Consider the following 21,395-nt stretch of genomic DNA (forward strand, 5'->3'; position numbering starts at 1 on the left):
GTGATTATGTGATCTGGTTATTTATGTTTCTCTGCAGATGTTGGATTTGTCATTCCTAAACGTTTTGTGGTGGGTTACGCTCTGGACTACAACGAGTACTTCAGAGACCTCAATGTAAGATTTTTTTATTTTTTTTTATTTTATAACATTTGAAATAACATTAACATTTGAAATGAAATGAGAGACTTTGACTTGCAGAATCTGCAAAATGTTAATTATTTTACCAAAATAAGAGGGATCATACAAAATGCATGTTATTTTTTTATTTAGCAATTACCTATGGAGGCCCATTTCCGCCACTGAATAAAAAAATAAAACGGTTATTGCGACTTTCTGACTTTTTTTCTTAGAACTGTGTAATACAAACTCGCAATTCTGACTTTTTTTCTCAGTATTGTGATATATAAACATTTGCAAGTTAGAATTGAGTGATATAAACTCGCAATTCTGAGAAATAAAGTCAGAATTGCATGATATAAACTCTCAATTTCGAGTAAAAAGGTCAGAATTCCGAGATATAAACTCGCAATTCTGAGAAATGAAGTCCAAATTGTGTGCTATAAGCTCGCAATTCGAGTTATTAAGTCAGAATTTTGAGAGGTAAACTCGCAATTCTGTGAACATATCATTCTTATTTTCTCCTCAGTACTGGACTTTATAACTCACAATTGCAAGTTTATGTCAATTCTGAGAAAAAAAGTCAGAACTGCGAGATACAAAGTCGCAATTGCGAGAAAAAGTTCTGAATTTTGAGATTTAAAAAAATCTCAATTACCTTTTTATTTTTTATTCAGTGGTCGGAAACAGGCTTCCATACTTATCTGAATAAGATATTTCATAGAAAAAAAAACAAAAAAACATTTACATATAGTCCACAAGAGAAAATAATAGTTGAATTAATAAAAATGACCCCATTTCGAAAGTTTACATATACTTGATACTTAATACTGTGTTGTTATCTGAATGATCCACAGCCTAACAGTTGAACTGCCTGCTTTTTTTACACCATTTTTGTGTATTTGAACCCTTTCCAACAATGACTGTATGATTTTGAAATCCATCTTTTCACATTTAACAACTGAGGAACTCATATGCAACTATTTGCAGCTATTATAGAAGGTTCAATAGCTCACTGATTCTCAGAAGGAAACACAATGCATTAAAAGCCGGAGGGTGAAAACTTTTTGAATTTGAAGATTAGGGTAATTTTTACTTATTTTGTCTTCTGAGAAACATGTAAGTATCTTCTGTAGCTTCTGAAGGGAAGTACCAAATAAAAAACAATTGATATTTAAGAAAAATAAGAACAGTATACACAAATTCATTCTGTTCAAAAGTTTACACCCCTGGCTCTTAATGCATTGTTTTTCTTTCTGGAACATCAATGACCATTTGAACCTTCTCTAATAGTCGCATTTAAGTCTCTCAGTTGTCCTAAGTGTGAAAAGATGCATCTCAAAATCACACAGTCAATGTTGGAAAAGGTTCAAATAAACAAAAATGCTAAAAAACAAAGAATTTGTGGAACCTGAAGGATTCTTCTAAAGAACAGCAGGCAGTTTAACTGTTCAGGACAAACAAGGGACTCATGAACAACTACCACTAAAAAAAAAAAAAAAAAAAAAAAAAAAACACAGCTGTGGATCATTTCTCGAGCCACAGGAAAAACACATTCGCAATTCGTAACTATTTTACATTTAGGCAAATTTATGACTAATTTGTATGAATTTGTACAGTTTCATTTATACATTTCGTACCATCAGCCAGGTTGAGGGATGGACCTTCATGCTTACTTTTTTCTATATCGCCCTTTCAGTACGAAGTTGTACAAAATCGCCTCCTCGTAAAATAGGTTCACATGATGTAGTTATGGCATTTAACAGCAGAACTAAACTTTTTCCCCTTGGAGTAGCCAAACCAAACAACATTGGCTGAGTTTGGGGTAGGACGAAATACATCAAAACACAGCACTGCCGACATCCGAAAAAACTGGGCTGGAAAAGGTTTAAAGCTGCATAAAAAGGCCTACCAACCTTAAAGCTCAACATACCGCATTATATAAGAGATGAATCTCTCCGTCATCTGAACCTGCAGCTTGAATGTCATCACTGAGTGTTGAGCAGGACTTGGTGAACATCCAAATGAAATCTGGCATGCAGCAGAGCATTCATCTTTCCTAGAAAACTCTAATCAGCCTCACACATCATGTGTACAAGCCCCTCCTGTAGCTGTAAATGTGATGGAAAACATCTTTCTGACACTGCGGACAAGCAGAAGCTAACATATTGCTCCTTTACTCCTACAGCTTTATTTTCTGCTTTATTTACCGCTTGACTCACGTAAGTGATTTTCTTCTCCTTCACAGCACATCTGCGTCATCAGTGAGATGGGGAAACAGAAATATAAAGTGTGACAAAACTCCTTTCAAGAGGAATGGACATTTATATTGCCATAACAGATGAAAACCTCGTTTTGACGCAAGATTATTGTGTTCTCAAGTCAGAGATCTGATATCTGTAACTGACATGCTGAATTATGTTTGAAATATTATATAACAAGTTTTGCATGTATTGGGAAAAGTCACATCATAATACTAACGTGATATGATGTGGAAAACAGACTTATACCGTGTGCCATTTTATATCAGTTTAAGAGCCCAGCTGTTCATTTTTGTCCTCTTTAGAAGATATTTGTTTGAGATACCATTGAGGACTTCAGATGTTTTTCAAGCATACCAAATGTTTGCGTGTTTGGTGATGACAACTCTTTTCCTCTTCATTGTTTTTAAAAATGTCTGATATTGCAATAATACAATTTCACGGATTTCTCAGATGTCTTTTGTAACAGACATCAGGGTGTAGCAAATATATTTCATCTGTTGAGGAGACAATACAGATTAATAGTATAAACAAGTTTTATATTCTTTCGTCCATTCTCTAAACCACTTGTCCTACAGTATGTACTGTTGCATGGATACTGGAGTCTTTCCCAGCATCTTGGGCTTAAAAAACTAGTTCATATAAAAAAACTGTGTGACAGTCTGTACACACATTACCACGAAACCGACTCAAAACGATGTAGTACACATTCCAAACCAGCATGTGGTGTGGTAATTCTGCCACAGAGATAAAACCGTAGAAGAAGACTTGGAGCATGCGCCTAAACCTTGCACGCTATATACAAAACCCAACAAGAACAAAAAGAAAATGAACATAGATCAATACTTTTATTAATCCGTGTGGTCTAGGACTAGGATCGAGACGTGGGGTGATGACATTGATTCACAAAATATAAAGTAGGGGAGAGCGGGGCACAACCTAACACTTTTTGAATTTCGCGGTTTATGTAAATCCACGTGGGGTTCAGAGTACAATTTTTTATCCACGTTATTTTCACACTTGTCTAGTACAAATATATCGCTTTGTTTCATATTTACAGTGTATACGTTTTTCGTTATTTGCCTCAAAAGAAAGGAAGTGAAACGTGACAACATGCCCCGTAGGTGGGGTACATTGTAACATCTGAGGGGCACGTTGTAACACGACCATATGACAGCTTAAAATGTTATCTGATCGAATGAAATAAATATACACAACAAACTAAAATATTTTGTCAGTAAAATACATGTGTTAACTTTTTCAAATGAAGTAATGACGTTTTTAAAAAAAATAAAAATAATTTAATTTTGGAGTTTGACAATGAACACATCGCAACAATGCTTGGAACGGCCCTGATCGCAACACACAGCTGTACAGTAGTTCAAAACAATGTGGACAGATAGATGAAACACATTTAGACATTCAGAAGAACACTCCACTCCTCCACACACAGCTCTCATAGAACACCACACATAAACCAGCCAAAATGCTTTACATTACTTGAAATAATAACTTCTGAACATTAAACATTGATTGTCAGCCTTTATTCACCTGTTTCTTGAGGTCTCTTATCAAAATCCTTAGAAGTAAATCGTGTAAACTGCACCGCTAATGTCACAGAATAGCATAGTTTAATAACAGCGGGGAATATTGTAACACAGTGTTACATCTTTCCCCAGCTGCGCGACTGGAATATAAAACAGGTTAGTGTCTTCTGCTGGTTTGCGAAGCATTAATAAACCATCTAAACTGATAAATAACAAATTGGAGATTAACATAATAGCAGATTTGTCTAATTTTAAATGAATATTAAAAACTGAAATGAAAAGTTTACTTCAGCCAGAAATGTACTTTTACTATGGTAAAATAAATATTCAGCGATATCTTCAAAAGGCTTTTGAATTCTGGCGCTCTTTTTTTTCTCTGCATAGTGTTGCTATGGCAACTAGTAAACACCGTAAATTTGGTTATGCTAGCATGTGTGGAAATACAATTAACAATTACAATTAACCCCGCGTTAGGTTGTGCCCCGCTCTCCCCTACACACGAAAATGCAAGGGAGTCATTTTCAGATTTATCCACTCTGGGACCTGGTTTCAAAAAATAGCGATTTCAGTCTCCCAAAATGCCGGATCTGTCTGGACCAAATGCCTATATAATACAAAACTTTTGGGTATACAGCTAAACGCGTCTCTGTGTGGACAGGGCCTAATAATCCACAATATTAAAGTGGTCCTATTATGCTCTTTTTCAGTCTTTATTTTGTTTCGGGGTGTACTACAACATGCTCACATGCTTGGTGGTTCGGAAAACGCATTGTTTTTCACATAATTTACATTATTACAATACCTTTCTCCCCAGCCTGGCACTAATTAGGTCCGGGTTTGATGAAGGCCCGCCTTCTGAAAAAAACAAATGTGTTGTGATTGGTTAGCCTATCGTCAGCCTGCCAGATCACCGATACATGATATTATCATGCTAATTTATTTAATTATTTACATACTCTGTGTCATCCCCTTTAGCTATGACCAGCTAAAACCAGGCTGGTTGACCAGCTAAAACCAGCCAACCAGCCTAGGCTGGTTTTAGATGTTTTTTTTTTTTTTTTTTTTCACCAGGGATTGCCCAAAACCAGCTCCAGTATAAGGCTAAAAGCAGCACTGTATCTACACTGTATGATGAATAAAAGTCTTACCACACACTGCACACGTCTTGGTACGTTCAGCTATGACTCGGCCATCAGAGCCGATCACCACTCTAATCAATGCTTGGTGTTTACACCAGCTGCGCGTCTGCATGTGTTTCGAACCTATCCTGAACACGTCTGTGGCGCAAGCTCCAACACGACCACAAGAGCAGACCACGGCCACTATACGCCTTATTCAGCCCGCCGCCATTTTGAATCGAAAACGAGGCTGTGAGGGATAGCAGTCCAGCAGCACTCACTGTGGCGTATTGTTGCGTACCGGGATGTAGATAACCGTAAAATAATACGTCATTTCACATTTTTCCAGGACCAAGAGCTCCAGAAAAAGTGGATTGTTCGACAGGACATATAACCGAACTTTCAGGTAACAATTTTGCATTTACTTAAGAAAATGACTGTGGAAAGACTGCTAATTTCTAATGTGAGCATGTTTATCTTCCTTTAAACGCTTACACAGACTTTTTCAAATGATGTTATATAGATTAAAATGCTTAATGGTTTGTGTTAAGAGCCTGCAGCTTGGTCATAAGCGTCTTCCCGACCTTTATTATGAAATTACGATAAAAATGACATTTTCCTTGTCTAAAGCAAAACAGAAACAAAAAATAATGTTCTGAAATCTGAATATCATTTTGCGATTTTAAAAGGGGTTGACCTCAAACACTACACGGCAAACTAATAAATAAATGTTATCTTTTGATCGCTTTGCATAAAAATAAACTTTCTACCCACTGTTTTTTGTGTGACTTAACATGTTGTCTGAAAGAGGCTTACGATCTAACTCTTAACACAAACTATTAAGCATGTTAATCTTTAAAACGTCATTTAAAAATAATATCATTTTCATTTACGATCGCAAGATTTTTTATTTCGTGAGGTCTTTGAGTCCAAGTAAACACATACGGAGCTGAACCCTCCTTAAGCTTCCTAATTCCAGTCAGTGTTTTTGAAAAACAATCCTGAGTAAAAAGTTGAGCACACTCTTGTGTTCTTTGTAATCAATACAAAATGGAGATATTTAGTTTAGTTGTTGTAGTAAAACATAACATTTTAGCTCTGTGTAAACGTTTAAAGGAAGATAAACATGCTCACATTATAAATTAGCAATTAGCCAAACGGTTAGTTTCCACAGTCATTTTCTTAAATAAATGCAATATTGTCCCTACCCACACCCCAACCATTCAAATTTCTGTAGGCGGGATTTATTTTAATTATATTCTAATGAGCTTTGTGACATTATAACATTATAACATCTAGAAAACTGTGTAGTCCAAATGAGCCGTTCGCTGTAGTTCTTGAAAATGTATTTAAAAAAAAAAAAAAAAACTAAATATCTCCCTTTGGAGTGGACTTTGAGATTTTTAACTTTGTAGATCTTTTTTATGCCAAAACATACACACCACGCACTGACTAAAATTCAAAAAGTGAAAAAGCATAATAGGACCCCTTTAAAACCACTGACAGGTGAAGCGAATAATATTGATTTAATTGTTAAAATCACACCTGTCAATGTTGAATGTGTTGGCAGCAAGTGAACAGTAAGTTCTTGAAATGTATGTGCTGCAAGCTAGAAAAATGGGCAAGTAAAAAGAGTGACTTTGACAATGGCCGAATAGTGATGGCTAAATGACAGGGGCAAAGCATCTCCAAAACATCTTGTGAGGTGTTTCCGGTATGCAGAAGTTATTGGTACTTATCAAAAGTGGTGCAAGGAAAGACAACTGGTGAACCGCTGTCAGGATCAAAGGAAGCAAATAGGGAGCAAAGGTGAATCTCTCTGGTCTGTTCACACAGAAGAGCTACGGTTCTTCAAATTGCTAAAAAACATAGTGCTGGCCATGATAAAAGGTATCATAACACACAGTGTATCACAGTTTACTACGTTTGGGGCTGCAATAGCTGCTCATAGAGTGCCAATGAGTGAGCGACAGAACTGGGCCATGGAGCAATGGAAGAAGGTTGCCTGGTCTAGTAAATCATGCTTTCTTTTAGATATGGTAGATCGTTGAGAGCATGTATGTTATTTATCTGGAGAAGAAATGGCAGCAGGATGCACTATGGGAAGAAGGCAGAAGTAGGCAATGTTATGTTCTGGCTAATGTTCTGCTGGGAAACCTTGGTTTCTTGCATTCATGTGGATGTTACTTTTGCTGTGTTCACGCAATTAAGATGACAACATATGATACTCTACTCTGTGCTGTTTACATCCTCAAACTCAAAATGATGTGTTTCTTTGACAACACTATCACTATCGCCTAAATAGGCGAGTTCTATGAGGACCTGAATGCTTTTTACAAGTTGGAATCTTGTAATCACAGTAATTACAACATGGCGTGAATGCACCTTTTGACACAGACTACCTACCTTCATAGCAGTGGTGTTCTCTGATGGCAGTGGCCTCTTTCAGCAGGATAATGCACTCTGCCACACTGCAAAAATTATTCGGAAATGGTTTAGGAACAAGACGAAGAGTTCAAGGCATTGTCATGGCTTTCAAATTCTCCAGATTCCCCAAATTTGATGGAGTATCTATGGGATGTGTTGGACCAACAAATCTGATCCATGGAGGCCCCACCTTTTAAATTCCAGGACTTAAAGATCCACTGAAGTGCTTTGAAACATGCAGCATTATTCTATGTGTTGACATAATTTTAACGGACAACAGGGTGGGACATATCAAGCAGCCCCGCCTCCTTTTTTAAATAGGTCAGTAAAGCCACATTTGACAGTGTATGGCAACCACAATCTCATCCATATCGCTTTAAAATATATAATTCTGTGTAGAATTCAAATGGGTTCGATACGGGTCCAACTATGAGTTCTTGCATGAGACTGCATTTTTTCTTGTTAAAAACTGTAAAAGAAGCTTGTGCTGTAAAATGTCTGCATGCTTATTTGCAGAAAAAAATTGTGTTTTTGTAAGAAAAATATCCATATTTGAAATGTAAGAATCACATTAATCTAGCTTGCGCTAACAGTTGTTCACGGAACTTGCTGCTTTGGGAAGGGGCATGACAGGAATGAAACACCATCTAAGCTGTTCGCCAATCGCAACGCAGTGGGACTGCTAACCAATCACAACACATTCTGTTCTTCGGAAGGTGGGCCTTCATCAAACCCAGAACTAATTGGGCCATTTGTGCCAAGCTGGGAAGAAAGCTATTGTAATAATGTAAATTATGTAAAAAAAATAATGCGTTTTTCAAATCACAAAGCATGAGAGCATAGTGCACCCCCAAAACAAAATTTATTATGGAGAGGCACTGAAATGTAAACCTTCCTTTACGTCTTTTTGACCCACACTAACTTTAACGTTAGCTACTTTTAGCCAGAGATACGTTGCTGAAGCACATGCCATTAGCGTTCTGCTTGAGAATATAAAAATTGTAACTTAAAAAGAGTATGACAACTATAAAATAAAACGAATTTCAAATTCCATTGCCTAGTCTTTCAGGATTCCTGGAATAAGTGTTACAAGTACCCCAGGCACATTGTTTTACCATTTTTGTAGCATTTTTGTTTGTTGTCCTTCTATGGAGGACATATAATAAAATATGAAATGTTCAAAACACTATAATGACAAACAAGTAATCAAGTATACAATGCATGCTTTCAGCTTTTTTGTTGGGTTCCAAAAGGTATATTTGATATACAGGGGCGCTAAATAAAGAACACCTGAACAGCCCTGAACAAAGACGATTTATTAGAAATGTCTATTGAATTTTTGGATGGTGTTATTTTCCCAGTGGGTTTACCTCTTTGTCAGTTTACAACCAGACAAAACCAACATGAGGGTTTACTTTACAACCTGCTGTGGTTATCTGACATCTCAGACAAGCAATGAATTCACTGGAAATTTACTGCACTAAATACAGAACTCAAAGCTGATTTTCCCCGAAAATCCTGAAAAAACTAATTTCTGCTCATCTGCTTTGGATCTGCTGTTTTACAGGCAATCCGCTTGAAAAGTCTGGCTCTTGAATTCAAGTAATAAGTAAGAAAATAAGGACACTAACATCTCCAAGGGCATTAGAAAATGCAACCCAAGGTGACCCTACAATGATTCTTCTTATGCATGACATTATATCCAATATTATATGCACTAAATGATTTTTTGAGTCTGGTTATGATATTGTCCTGCATGGTTGGTTTAACGTGTCGAGTGAGAGCTGTTTGTGCCTCACACCGAGCTTTCCATGAGTCAGTCTGGGCGCCAGCCGGGTACAAATGCCAACAGCCGCCATCTGCCATCAGTTACTGCACCTCATGACTGGAGAATGCAACGCTGCACTGGAGACACAAAATGTTTTATTTCATTAGATCAGTCAGTGGGTCATGACAATACATGAAGATTGCATTATTTGTCTCACAGAAGACTGTGAGGCTTATTTGTGTTTAAAGTTCCATTAAATGGTCTGATGAAAGCAATTTTCTGTTGTGTGTTTTCAAATGCCTTCAAAAAGTCCTTTTGCAAATAATTTGCAGGCTTGTGACTCTACCTTACTCTTTTTTTTTTTTTAAAGAACACCAGTTTACATTTTTTGAGACTTAGCTGTGCTTGGTGTGGCATTAAACATGATTTCAGATGATCTCCCTGAAACAAAACAAAAATGTATGGAATATACTTGAAAATATAATTCATGATGTATTAAATAAGCATTTCCATATGTAGACTTATAGTGTTCATGTTTTTTAATATACTGAAATATACACATGGACAGAGATAGTAACTGATTGCATGTAATCTGGATTACGTAATCAGATTCCAAAAATCAAGTACTCGTAATTAAAATATATAACATTATATAATAATCATAATCAGATTATAGTTACTTTTTGATGGATTACATGGTTACATATTCACACAATGGCAGTAAGTCATTCATAATTTATTGATTTCAATTTAAAGAAATCCTACTGTGTGTAATATAATTTAGCTTTGAATATATTAACAATATATAATGGCCATGTAAAAAAAAAAGCATCAGTTCCCCATGTATTATAATTTTGCAAATGAATGAAAGTTAATCAATATTTTCTAAAGCAATTTGAGTCTTTGGTGACAACTCTATTGCATTTTCAGGGAAAAAAAAGTATGTTTTTTTATTTGCAGGTAACTGAATAAAATGGTTTTGGGAAAATTAATACATTCAGGTTCAATGAGAAATTCATTTTAAGTTGAATTAAGTTAAGAATGCAGTTGAATTAACTTAGGAAAATTAAGTTGATAAAATGTACTTAAGTTAAAAAACTTTTAAAAATTATTAAATTGGTAACACCTAAAAAAAATAAGTTGATCGAACTAGTTAGTCTAATGTAAATATTAGGATTGATGAACTAAAATTATGTAAGTGTGATTGACCTAGGAAAATTAAGTTAATAAAATGTAATAAATTAAGTTGAAAAAAATTAACATTTTCTAAGGTGTTACCAATTGAAGTAATTTTTTTAAGTTGATCCAACTGTTCACTTTTTACAGTGTAGTCAATATACTGTAATATTAACACAATATATTATTGCACTCACAGAAGCAGTACGCTAGTACTGGTTCGTAGTTTTGAAAAGGGTTTAGCATGCATCTTAGTGCAAAAACGTCAAATCTCAAGCAGACAATGTGCAATGTATCATGTTGCTTTTCTATACAACCTCACAGACCTCAGTATAGGTGTTATGGGCTAAATGCCTCTTATGTAAGTGAAGGACTAACAGAGCGCTCTTAGTTCCAGCTAGAGTATCCAATGTATAGCTACAGATTACAGAGGAGGAAAATCCGCCTCTTGTCCCCCGGAATAAAGAGGCATTTTGGGTCTATGTGACAGAACTGACAAAGTCACTCTTTGTTGGCTTGGCTGTGACTCGCTTGCTCTTATCAAACATCAGCACTTAGGAACGGTTAACTTACCTAGCCGATAAACACTCCACACCTCTGTGGGAACCTGGCAGCCTCTCTCCCACCAGCCTAAAACAAGATCCGCTGAATGACAGACAAAGAGATGGGTGAGTTTCTCATGCTGGGTCTCTGAGGTACAACATCACCAGAGGAGCATGGTAAGAAAAAGACTATGTACAAAAGAAACAATAATGAAACACTGCACCTTCACATGTATGCCATGGGACAGAGGATACAGTTTCATTTCTCAATAGGTGCCAATGGCCTGGATTTGTGGGTTGAACCAAAAGATTCTTGTTGAAGCTATATTTCATAAACTTGCATTCTAGTTTTTCATGAGAGTACATTTTTGGAGACAAATAGCTGCAAGCAGCGATTACCCAGGTTCAAGTGCTTTGAGGCATTTAAGCAAATATAAAAAAAAAGACATTAGATATTATTTAGCAAGCCTGTAACCACCTAAATCAATTATTTAAAAACTCATTTTTTGCAAATACAGGTAATTTACTATAGATATATGATGTTTTTAACAGTTGTGGTTTGCTCTCCCTAACTTTGCATGCTTTTAGAATCACTAGTCACGTGCTCACCAGGTTTTGTGAAGTTTTTAATATTTTCATTTAGGCTTTATAGGCTTTTGGGTATATTTGGACTCTTTTCTAAACTACCCAGTTAAATCTTCTAAAAGGGTAAATATTTTTTTTTATAATTATGGACCTATAAATCCAGAGAATTGTACTGCAGTGTTTCTTTCCAGATTAAGCGAAAAACCTAGGACTACTTCGCAAAAGTAGGTCTTTCACTTCTTCCCAAGCATTTAACTAAAGATTTGATTGAGGGCAGCGGTTTTAGAGGTAAAGTTGTTTGGAACGAGGAGGATCGTGTGGTAGGATTTCTTTTAAATGTTTTCACCGAGTTCCGCTAACCTTGTCTAATAGGTGCCCAAACTTCATCAACCTATAGTGGCCATGTTTTTTGAGATATGTAAATGTAAATGTTTCTTTTTTTTTTTTTTCCTTTTTTGCTCTTATAGAACCACCAAGTGGCCAATCTCCACGACTTTTTTCATGTGACCTCAGATTTAGCACTAACATATGCTTCATGAGTTCGGAAAATATATCTCATTCCATTTAAAAGTTATAGTCCTTTTAGTAAAGGCGGCCATACCTCTTTTGAACATTTTGAGAGAGTTGAAAGTTCACTCTCCAGAGAATCTTCCTACACTGGTTTGGATTCGATTGGATGAAAAACTAAGTTAGTTACAAGTTAGTTTGTAAAAGTAGGTTTTGTCATTTTAACTATAAAATGATTTTAACTACACTCTTAAAAATAAAGGTTCCAAAAGGGTGTTTTCACAGTCATGCCATAGAAGAACCAACTTCGGTTCCCCAAAAAACATTTAAGTGAAAAAGAACCACTTTGAAAAACATTTTAGCAATCTAAAGAACCTTTTCTGAATTTGAAAGGTTCCATAGATGTTCAAGGTTCTTTATAGAACCATTGATGCCAATAAAGAACCTTTTTCAAGAGTGTACTGATGTAAGTCAATGTGGGGAAAAAAAAGGTTTTAGCTTGCTTAAAGACTCAGAAATCCCTGAAAACATTCTCTCAATTTACTAAATAAAAGAAACTGTTTCACCAATTAGTTTAAATCGTCACTTTGAAGTGTTAAATCATCACTTAGAAGAATATACAGGCATAAAATGAGTGTTTCTTGTGCAATAAGATTGTTTTGGGCAGTTGTTTAGGATGTTGTTATGTGGTTGCAAAAGGTTTTGCAAGTTTGTTTATGTAAAAAAAAAATTAATTATTATTTTAAAAACATTTTTTTCATCATCTCATTAAAATATCTCTTTTAATTGTTTTCACCATTAAATGTTTACTGAAATTATAGTGTAGAAAAAATTTCACTCAGAAATTGTTAGATTGTTAGCTAAAAAATTGACAAGCAACACGTCGAAACAACTAAAAGTGATCTTGTTTTAAGCATGAATTTTAAATTATTTCTGTTTATATAGGTTGCATATGAACATTCAATCCATCAATTTTACCCAAAAACCTGTGGAAACATCAGGATTTAAATTTTAACTCTGTGATTATAAACTGTGGGGCATAAGTAATACTGCAGCTAATCTAATTACTGTCGGTCAGTCGTGAAGAGCAACAGATGAAAACTTTTATTTTTCACATTATTAATATAAATGTAATAGTATTGTTGCTCTTGTTGTTTTATCAACTAGGATATAGAACCAAATGCTAGAAAACCTTATATTGTCTTGGTCAATAGTGCACCAGGCATTCAAACAAAAGGAGAAAAGCTGCTCTTTGAGATTCAGCAGCCTTTTATTTCAGAATGGGTCACAAGAGTTGTCCTATTGTTCCCGATGCATTGTGGTGGAAAGAGGCAAACAAAACACTGCCCTCCATTGCTTTTGTCCTAAAGCTGTCACTATAATGGAGTTTGAGACTGAAAATGTTCTTTAAACCCAGAAAGATTGTGCTGGAATGTTAGGAATATTGTTGTAGTACTGTGGACCATTTTCTCTGAACAGATGCATGACCAGCTGGTTATGGCAAATGTGTAAGATTTATTTTGGAAGGGAGTGTGTACACTATGAGGGTTTAGACAGCACACAAAGCTGGCTAAAACTGCATAATTTAATTCCAGGTAAATTCGGTTATTATAATATCAGGTTTTCAAGTGTGCTCTTCTCGTGACTTGTGAAAACATTCTAGTTAGTGATAGTGCCGCCACTGCTTTGAAGAACTGGATTTGTTTAATCATGCTTACATAAAATACTGCCAAGAACTAGTGTTTGGTTAAACTCTTGGAAGAGGATCTGATTACTTTAATTAAACCCTACAGGGGATGAAAAAGAGAGAGAGAGAGAATTTGACTGATTGGAAATGTCAATTACTTCTAACAAAAAAAAAAAAAAAAGTTTTCAACAGAGCAAAATGTTTACAGCATGAACTTGATAGTATCTCTAAAACATTTACTGCTGGCAGTAGAACATCATAACAAAATTGCATATCAAGCCTTTAAAAACAGGTTTCTGAGCCTCTAGTGAATTACACAAGCACTCACAATCCGTATTAATAAAAAGTGACTGTAAGTAATTGAGCAGAGAATACATAGGCATGTGCCTCTTATGTAAGAAGAAATACGGTTGGTTGAAGTCGACCAGCATATTTGAATATCAAATGCTATTGGACAACAGGCCGGCGGGCAGTCAGAGGGGGCGGGGTCTCGGAGTGACCGAACGCCAGTCAATGTAGCAAATGTTTTTATCTTTGGGAAGTCCGAGTCTTTAGGCGAGTCGGTTCGTTCGAACGATTCGTGAGCTAATTCAATGGAACCGACTCATCAATGTATCACCAATGACACTTTTCTGTTTCTGTCTTAAGCAAGTTTTTAGTTAGGTAATACTACTTTCACTATGTTATTGATTTAGGGTTTAAGGTTGTCTCAAGTGCTTGTTGTTTTCATTATTTGTTACATTGTAAAATCATATGACATACAGTTCAAACAGTTGTTAGGACTTTTCAAAACATTTTTATTTTGGTGGTGGCTAATACCAAGTTACCGTTTTGTTGTAGTAACCACAACTATAGTATCTAGCATTTTGTCAGGTCACCATGATAAGCTTTTGTAGAAGCCGCCTATCTTCAGCTTGCTTCCAAGATTCTACAGTGGAGTGAATTGTGAAATGCTTTAAAAATCGATTCAAAAGAATCAATAAAAAGAACTGATTCAAAAGAACGACTCGGTCGCGAATCGGACTACTAGTATCTGTCGCGCCGCCAACTGGAAGTAACCGAGATCAAACTGTTCGCGTACAAATCGTTGATACATACGTGCGCTGCGTTTTAAACGCTAGTCATTCTTCGCGTCCGTATGAGCTAGATTCTGATTTCTGTGGGTTTTTTTCTTTCACTATGAAGCTGTTCATTTGGCTATGGAATACTGTAAATAATCTTTGGTCGATAGATTGAAAATCGATTGCAACGCATTGGATATTATTCGCGTGTTTGGCAGAGAAACGATGCATTATGATTCATGGTCATCTAATAACTGGATCAGGTAGGTGTTTTATTGACCCTCTCTCTCATACTATTGTTAGATATTGTTGCCATGTCAGAAATAAAGGAAACATACATGGACGTGAAGATGATGGTTAGACGTGCGGAGGACGTTCAGATCGAGATGATGGTTTTATGATTGTTTACCACCCACAGCTTTAAACAATGATAGTAAACACTCGTTGTTTTCAAACACCCTGCTTGTTTTCAAACAGCAGATTTTCAGCTCTTGACAGCGCATGATGTTAAATCGGGACGGACTCGCTCTCTACAAATTTAGAAATGTCTCTCAAATACCACAGATCGCGCCATAGAAACACATGGTGTGCACAGGACTGGACTCGAAATAATGGTAGTTAGGGCAGTATGTCAGATGACAAGCTTACATTGGCACACCGAGGCGTTCTAAGCAGGTCAAATAATAATTCTGCTTGATTATCTCACTAATATAATTTGGCATTAGCTGAATATCTGATATTGCGAATGTTTACACTAAGAAGTGTTGTTTTTTTATCCTGCTATTTTACTTTGCTTTTTAGTTTACCATTCTCTTCTGTAGCCTACATACTTTGTTGTACTATTCTACTGTATAGTTTACTTCATACTCCGTTCTATATATAGCTTTATTGTATCTATTAGTAAAACGGGATGTCTTTGAAGAAAGTGTTTGCTAAGGGAATAAATGTAAACACATTCAAATCAATCATATTTAGTTCTGTCATGCTACTCTGTGTTTGCTCTACTCCACAATTCATTATACCACATTACAAGCTTGTTCTGAATTTAAAAATAGATAAAATGTGTGACTATTGTACAGTTCCATACTGTATTAATGGGCTTTTTGGGAAGCCTGTTGGCAGCTATTGACTGGGGTAGGTCTCCTGTCTAACAGGGGACAGTGTCACAGTATTATTTATTTCTGTCCTACTTTGTGTCCTCTTCAGTAACCTCTCTCCGGTTCGCAGGATCTTACAGTGGACGGGCATGAAGAGATCGGACGGTGTGGATTAGATCATTGGGAATATAGCACTTTGATTTCTCTCATCTCAATGTTGGGCTCCAGAGGACCTCTGCCTTTGTGCTCTGAAATGAAATAATGGCAACGCATTGGGCTGCATCAAAGCACCAAGATGAGAAGAAAAATCCAGCTGGGTCGTCAGTTTGCGAGGTAAATCTTTTAGTTTGTTTTAAGAGAAATGTGAAAGTGGAATTAAAAGAGCACCTTAACAGCTCATGACAGGACAAGTGCTTCAGTCAGACACTCTTGCAGTGAAGGCGGGATGTCCGTAGACTGAGCAGGATGATAAGAACTTGTATTGATTTTTTTGGAGCGTCTTGATATTGCATGAGAGAATTCTTTTCCAAAACCTTTTAATATCACAATTGTGACCCTGGATCACAAAACCAGTCTTAAGCAGCATGGGTATATTTGTAGCAATAGCCAAAAATACATTGTATCGGTCAAAATGATCAATTTTTCTTTAATGCCAAAAATCATTAGAATATTAAGTAAAGATCATGTTCCATGAAGATAATTTATAAATTTTCTACCATTAATATATCAAAGCTTAATTTTTGATTAGTAATATGCAAAGCTAAGAAGTTAATTAACATTATATAATAGTCTCATAAATGCTATAGATGGAGAACTCATGACATAGTATTATCTTCCTAGAAGCAGCCGGTGACTGTTTACACTGAGACTGCAGGCACTAAATGAAGTAGCCTATTTATTTCATTTGGCAAGCAATGTCCTTACTTATCTAATCTTAGTAATGTTGTAAGGCTGCCAATGCATAATGTCACTCTTCAAAATACTAGGATTTTGCGTGTCCACTCTGACATGTGGCGTTACATCATCACTGAGAACATAACGCAGCGCTGCAAATGCATGCTCGGATTAACCTATCAGTAATGGCAATATAAGTGTGTGTGTGTGGGTGTAATCTCCTTACAGAGTAGGCTCAGGGTCTGTGGGTACAGAAGGTTGGTGGGCACAGTAGTTTGCAAACACGTAAACAGATCACTTACTATGTGTCCAGAGGGGTTCAGTATTGAAATTCTGTGTGTTTATTTCTCAAACACAGCCAGTTCTCGAAATATATTGTTTATTGTAAAAGAAACAGAATGTTACTTTGAAGGATCAGTGCATTTCTTCAGAAGTGAAATGTGTTATTTTAAAATATAATTTTTTTGAAGAAATATTGCATTTTTTTTTGAAGGAACAGTACTTGTGTGGATTCAGCTGTTTGGTGAAAGCATTATTGATCTAGACTCTAGAGTTTAAAGCAATATAGGCTTGTTTAAACAATGTCTTTACAACATTAAGGTGATGTTCACACAGAACGTGTTTTTGCATGTTTTTGTATGTAAGCATATGCTAGATGGAGGTGTGCTCACTTCTTGGTGTTCAACGTGGTTCTCAGGTTAAAAAAAAATATTTATTTACATTTCTATACCTTGTGTTTTTTATTCCACTGCCTTCATTTCACTACTGTATGACACTATTTTGTACTTTTTTCACAAACACTTCCCTCTGAATCACTAATCGTGATGCTGTGGCACAGTTTTTGGGCCCTGGTTGTCTCAGTCCAGTGCGCCTCTCTGCTACCTAGTTATAAAGTTAAACAGTAACTGAAGTTCTCAGCAGGTGTGTGAAAAGTCCCCAGCAGACTCATAAAAAAGCTTTTATCCACAACCATTAAATGATGCCCTCTTGAGTTAACGGCATTTGAGCTTCAGTAAGCATCATTGCACTATCATCAGTACAGTACAGAAATATTTGTTATATTTATGTGTTACACAGACAGTAGCTCTGTATAAAAACCTAGTGAGCTGCCTATATAGCAGCATCCTAACCATCCTGGAAAAACTCACAACTGACTGATTCAGATATAGGCAGCAACTCCTCTAGATATGCAGAACTCATTTTAAATCACATTTATGTTTTATACCTGTTCAGCTTAACATTGCCAATATATAAGCTGTTTTAGAAATTGTGACCCTGAACCACAAAACCAGTCATAAGTGTCAATTTTTTTAAATTTAGAGCTTAATAAATGCTGAATAAATAAGCTTTCCATTGATGTATGAAATGTACAATTATTTGAAAATCTGAAATCTTGAAATATTGACAAAAATATTGAGAAAATCACCTTTAATGTTGTCCAAATTAAGTTTTTAGCAATGCATATTAAGTTTTGACATATTTACGGTAGGAAATGTACAAAATATTTTCATGGAACATGATCTTAACTTAAAGGTGCCATAGAATGGAAAACTGTGTTTAGCTTGGCATAGTTGAATAATAACAGTTCAGTACATGGACATGACATACTATGAGTCTCAAACACCACCATTTCCTCCTTATATAAATCTGGTGTTTGCAAAAGATCACCGAAAAATAGGTCAATTCCAACACAACTCCGACTATTATGCAATAGTCCCGATCGTTAATAGTTACGCCCCAACATTTGCATAGCCCAGTCATCAGTAACGTCAGTACATCAGTAAAACTACTGAAGGCACATGGTTAGCTTAATGCTAGCGGTAGCCTGTACATAAGATTTTACTTACCTACCACATAAATGGAGAGATGAGTGCACTGATGATGGCCAATGATTTACAGATCCTGAGCATCACTAATGGTGTACTCACACTAGGCAGTTTGAACCGTGCCCGAGTGCGTTTGATCACCAAAGCGATGTTCGTTTGACTAGTGTGAGTGCTCCGAACCGTGCCCGGGCGCGCCTCGATTAGCCGTCCCTGGCCCGCTTGGAAGAGGTGGGCCAGAACACGGTTCAGTTGGACTCGGGCGCGGTTCACATGCAGTGTGAGCGCTAACCGTGCTGGAGCACGGAACAGGACACGTGATGTCACGCTTTTGCAAGGTAATCAACGTTTTCATAGTCCGTAATCAAAGCTGCAAAGTCATTGCTGCACTTCAGCTGGTAATTGAAAACCTCCTCATACGAGCAGCACGATTGCGTGAAAATTTTCATGCCACAAAGGCATATATATAATATATATATATATATATATTAGGGGTGGGCATAGATTAATTTTTTTAATCTAGATTAATCTAGATTAAATCTTGGAATTAATCTAGATTAATCTAGATTAAAATGGCTAATTTGAATTCTGCTGAAGGCATTCAGAATATGTGTGCTACCCAAATAATGACTAAACATGTTACGCCGTACTTTTATTTTGACAGGTTGCCGTGAAGTTTCTGTGTATACAGTATGACATGATGCGAGTTTTCTCAAATGAAACGGTATAAGTGACACTCACAGCAGTTTTGGAGATTGAGTTTATCTGTTCATGTGAGATGCAAATGCCAAAAATTACCGGGAGCGTCACGTGTGTTTCAGTATGCGTGTAGTAAAAGCGCGTCTCCACCATTCATAGTATGAATTTCATACATACAGCTAGGCAAACGGAACATACCGGATTCATATTAAAACGGTCTTTTTGCATTTCAGTTTTCACAGACACAAGTCCATATCGCGATTTGAATTAAGTGACAGACCATATTTGATTTATGAATCCAAAAAACGATGAATTTACGTGGCATTTCGCGCTATAGTAGATTCGGTTTTTATGAATGAAGGACGACGTGATCCCGTCTGTGTTTTGGCGGAGGAGACATAAACGCGCGACCATACTCTATAGTCTTTGGTATACATCCGCGTTAAACTATCAAGGTGAAAGTCATCATAGCTTGCGTAGTTTAGACCCAGCTCCCAACCCAATTTTGAGAATAGATTAACGGCGATATTTTTTTTATCGCCCGATAAAAGTCTCACGTTAACGCAGCACGTTAACGCCGATAACGGCCCACCACTAATATATATATATATATATATATATATATATATATATAATGTCTAGTCATTCTATATAGTGCCACTGGCAAACCTAAAGATTACAGTGTGTAATTGCTTTGTTTATATGCATGAAAGTGCAATGTGATCCATTATCCAGACATTCGGTGTCCCTCATGGTTAATTGTGGGGTCCAATTGTGTTCACGCCTGTGATGAAGCTTGTTTAATTCATTATCACCCTGGAGTCCTCCACTTCCTGCTTAACATGAGTTAAACCAGTGTTCTACTTCAATAACATCACTCCCAAGACACACATAAAGATAGGGGAAGGTATAGTAATATGCATCAGTGCCTCGGTCATGGAGCTTTTCTTAAGTTCTTCCTTGTAGAGCATGGACAGGTGCAGGACTGTACCTGCTCCGATCTCTCCTGACACTTATTAGGATGCCCCCAGGGGTTTATTGTGCTCGGTGGTCTCAGGTGGGCTCGATATTCTGTCCCATCTATTTCTCCATGTCTAATGAGGGCGTCTCTCCCTGTCTGTCTCCCTCTCGCTTTGTGTCTCCCTCCCTTGGTCGCCCTGCCCCCTGTGAGGACGCCAGCACCATGGAGGGTAATTAAATCCCAGCTGCTCCTCGCTTTAACACCTCCGCTCTCTCTCTCTCACACATATACTCTGGTGTTTCCCAGATGAGGTCACCTTGTGGAGGATCTGAATTCTGTGTCTTGTTCAAGAGTAAATCTGACAGTTCAAAAGTTATTCAAATGTTTTTGAAAGAAGTCTCTTATGCTCACCAAGGCTATATTTATGTGATCTCTATGTAATATCAGTAGCCATTACTATAGTCTTCTGTGTCACATGATCCTTCAGAAATCATTCTAATATTGATTTGGTGTTCAAGAAATATTTCTTATCAATGTTGAAAACTATGGAAGCCCGTTTCCATCACTGAATAAAAAATAAAAAAAGGTTATTGCGACTTGTTATCCAACAATTCTGACTTTTTTTCTCAGAATTGTGTTATACAAATTCGCAATTCAGATTTTTTTGCTCCGAATTGCATGATATAAACTCACAATTGCGAGTTATAAAGTCATAATTCTGAGATATAAACTCACAGTTCTAAGAAATGAAGTCAGAATTGTGTGATATAAACTTTCAATTGTGAGTTATTAAGTCAGAATTGTGAGATATAAACTCGCAATTCTGTGAACATTTTTTTTCTCCTTTATAACTATAATTGAGAGTTTATATCTCACAATTCTGAGAAAAAAAGTCAGAATTGCGAGATACAAACTCGCAACTGTGAGACAAAAAGTCAGAATTGTGAAATACAAAGTCCCAATTGCGAGAAAAAAAGTTTATATCATACAATTGTGACTTTATTTCTCGCGATTTCTCGCAATCTAAAAATATGAAGCATCATTGTTGTATAATATATATACATAAAAAAAAACTCTTTTTTGAGAGGCAAATAAATCAATCATTATTTGGTCATATTATGACCA

The 21,395-nt window shown here is 36.4% G+C and overlaps 1 protein-coding gene across 1 annotated transcript in view; it reads left to right on the plus strand.

Moving 5' to 3' along the window:
- prtfdc1a (phosphoribosyl transferase domain containing 1a) overlaps window positions 1–2,875 on the plus strand; it is a 75,680-nt gene extending 72,805 nt beyond the window's left edge. The window contains exons 8-9 of the mRNA XM_073830306.1: window positions 38–114; window positions 2,366–2,875. Coding sequence (XP_073686407.1) covers window positions 38–114; window positions 2,366–2,413 — 125 coding nt within the window. The 3' untranslated portion in view covers window positions 2,414–2,875. The remainder of the gene's footprint in view (window positions 1–37; window positions 115–2,365) is intronic.
- Window positions 2,876–21,395: the final 18,520 nt, after the last annotated feature.

Source organism: Garra rufa, chromosome 24, assembly GCF_049309525.1.
Source record: "Garra rufa chromosome 24, GarRuf1.0, whole genome shotgun sequence".
Classification (NCBI taxonomy): Eukaryota; Metazoa; Chordata; class Actinopteri; order Cypriniformes; family Cyprinidae; genus Garra; species Garra rufa.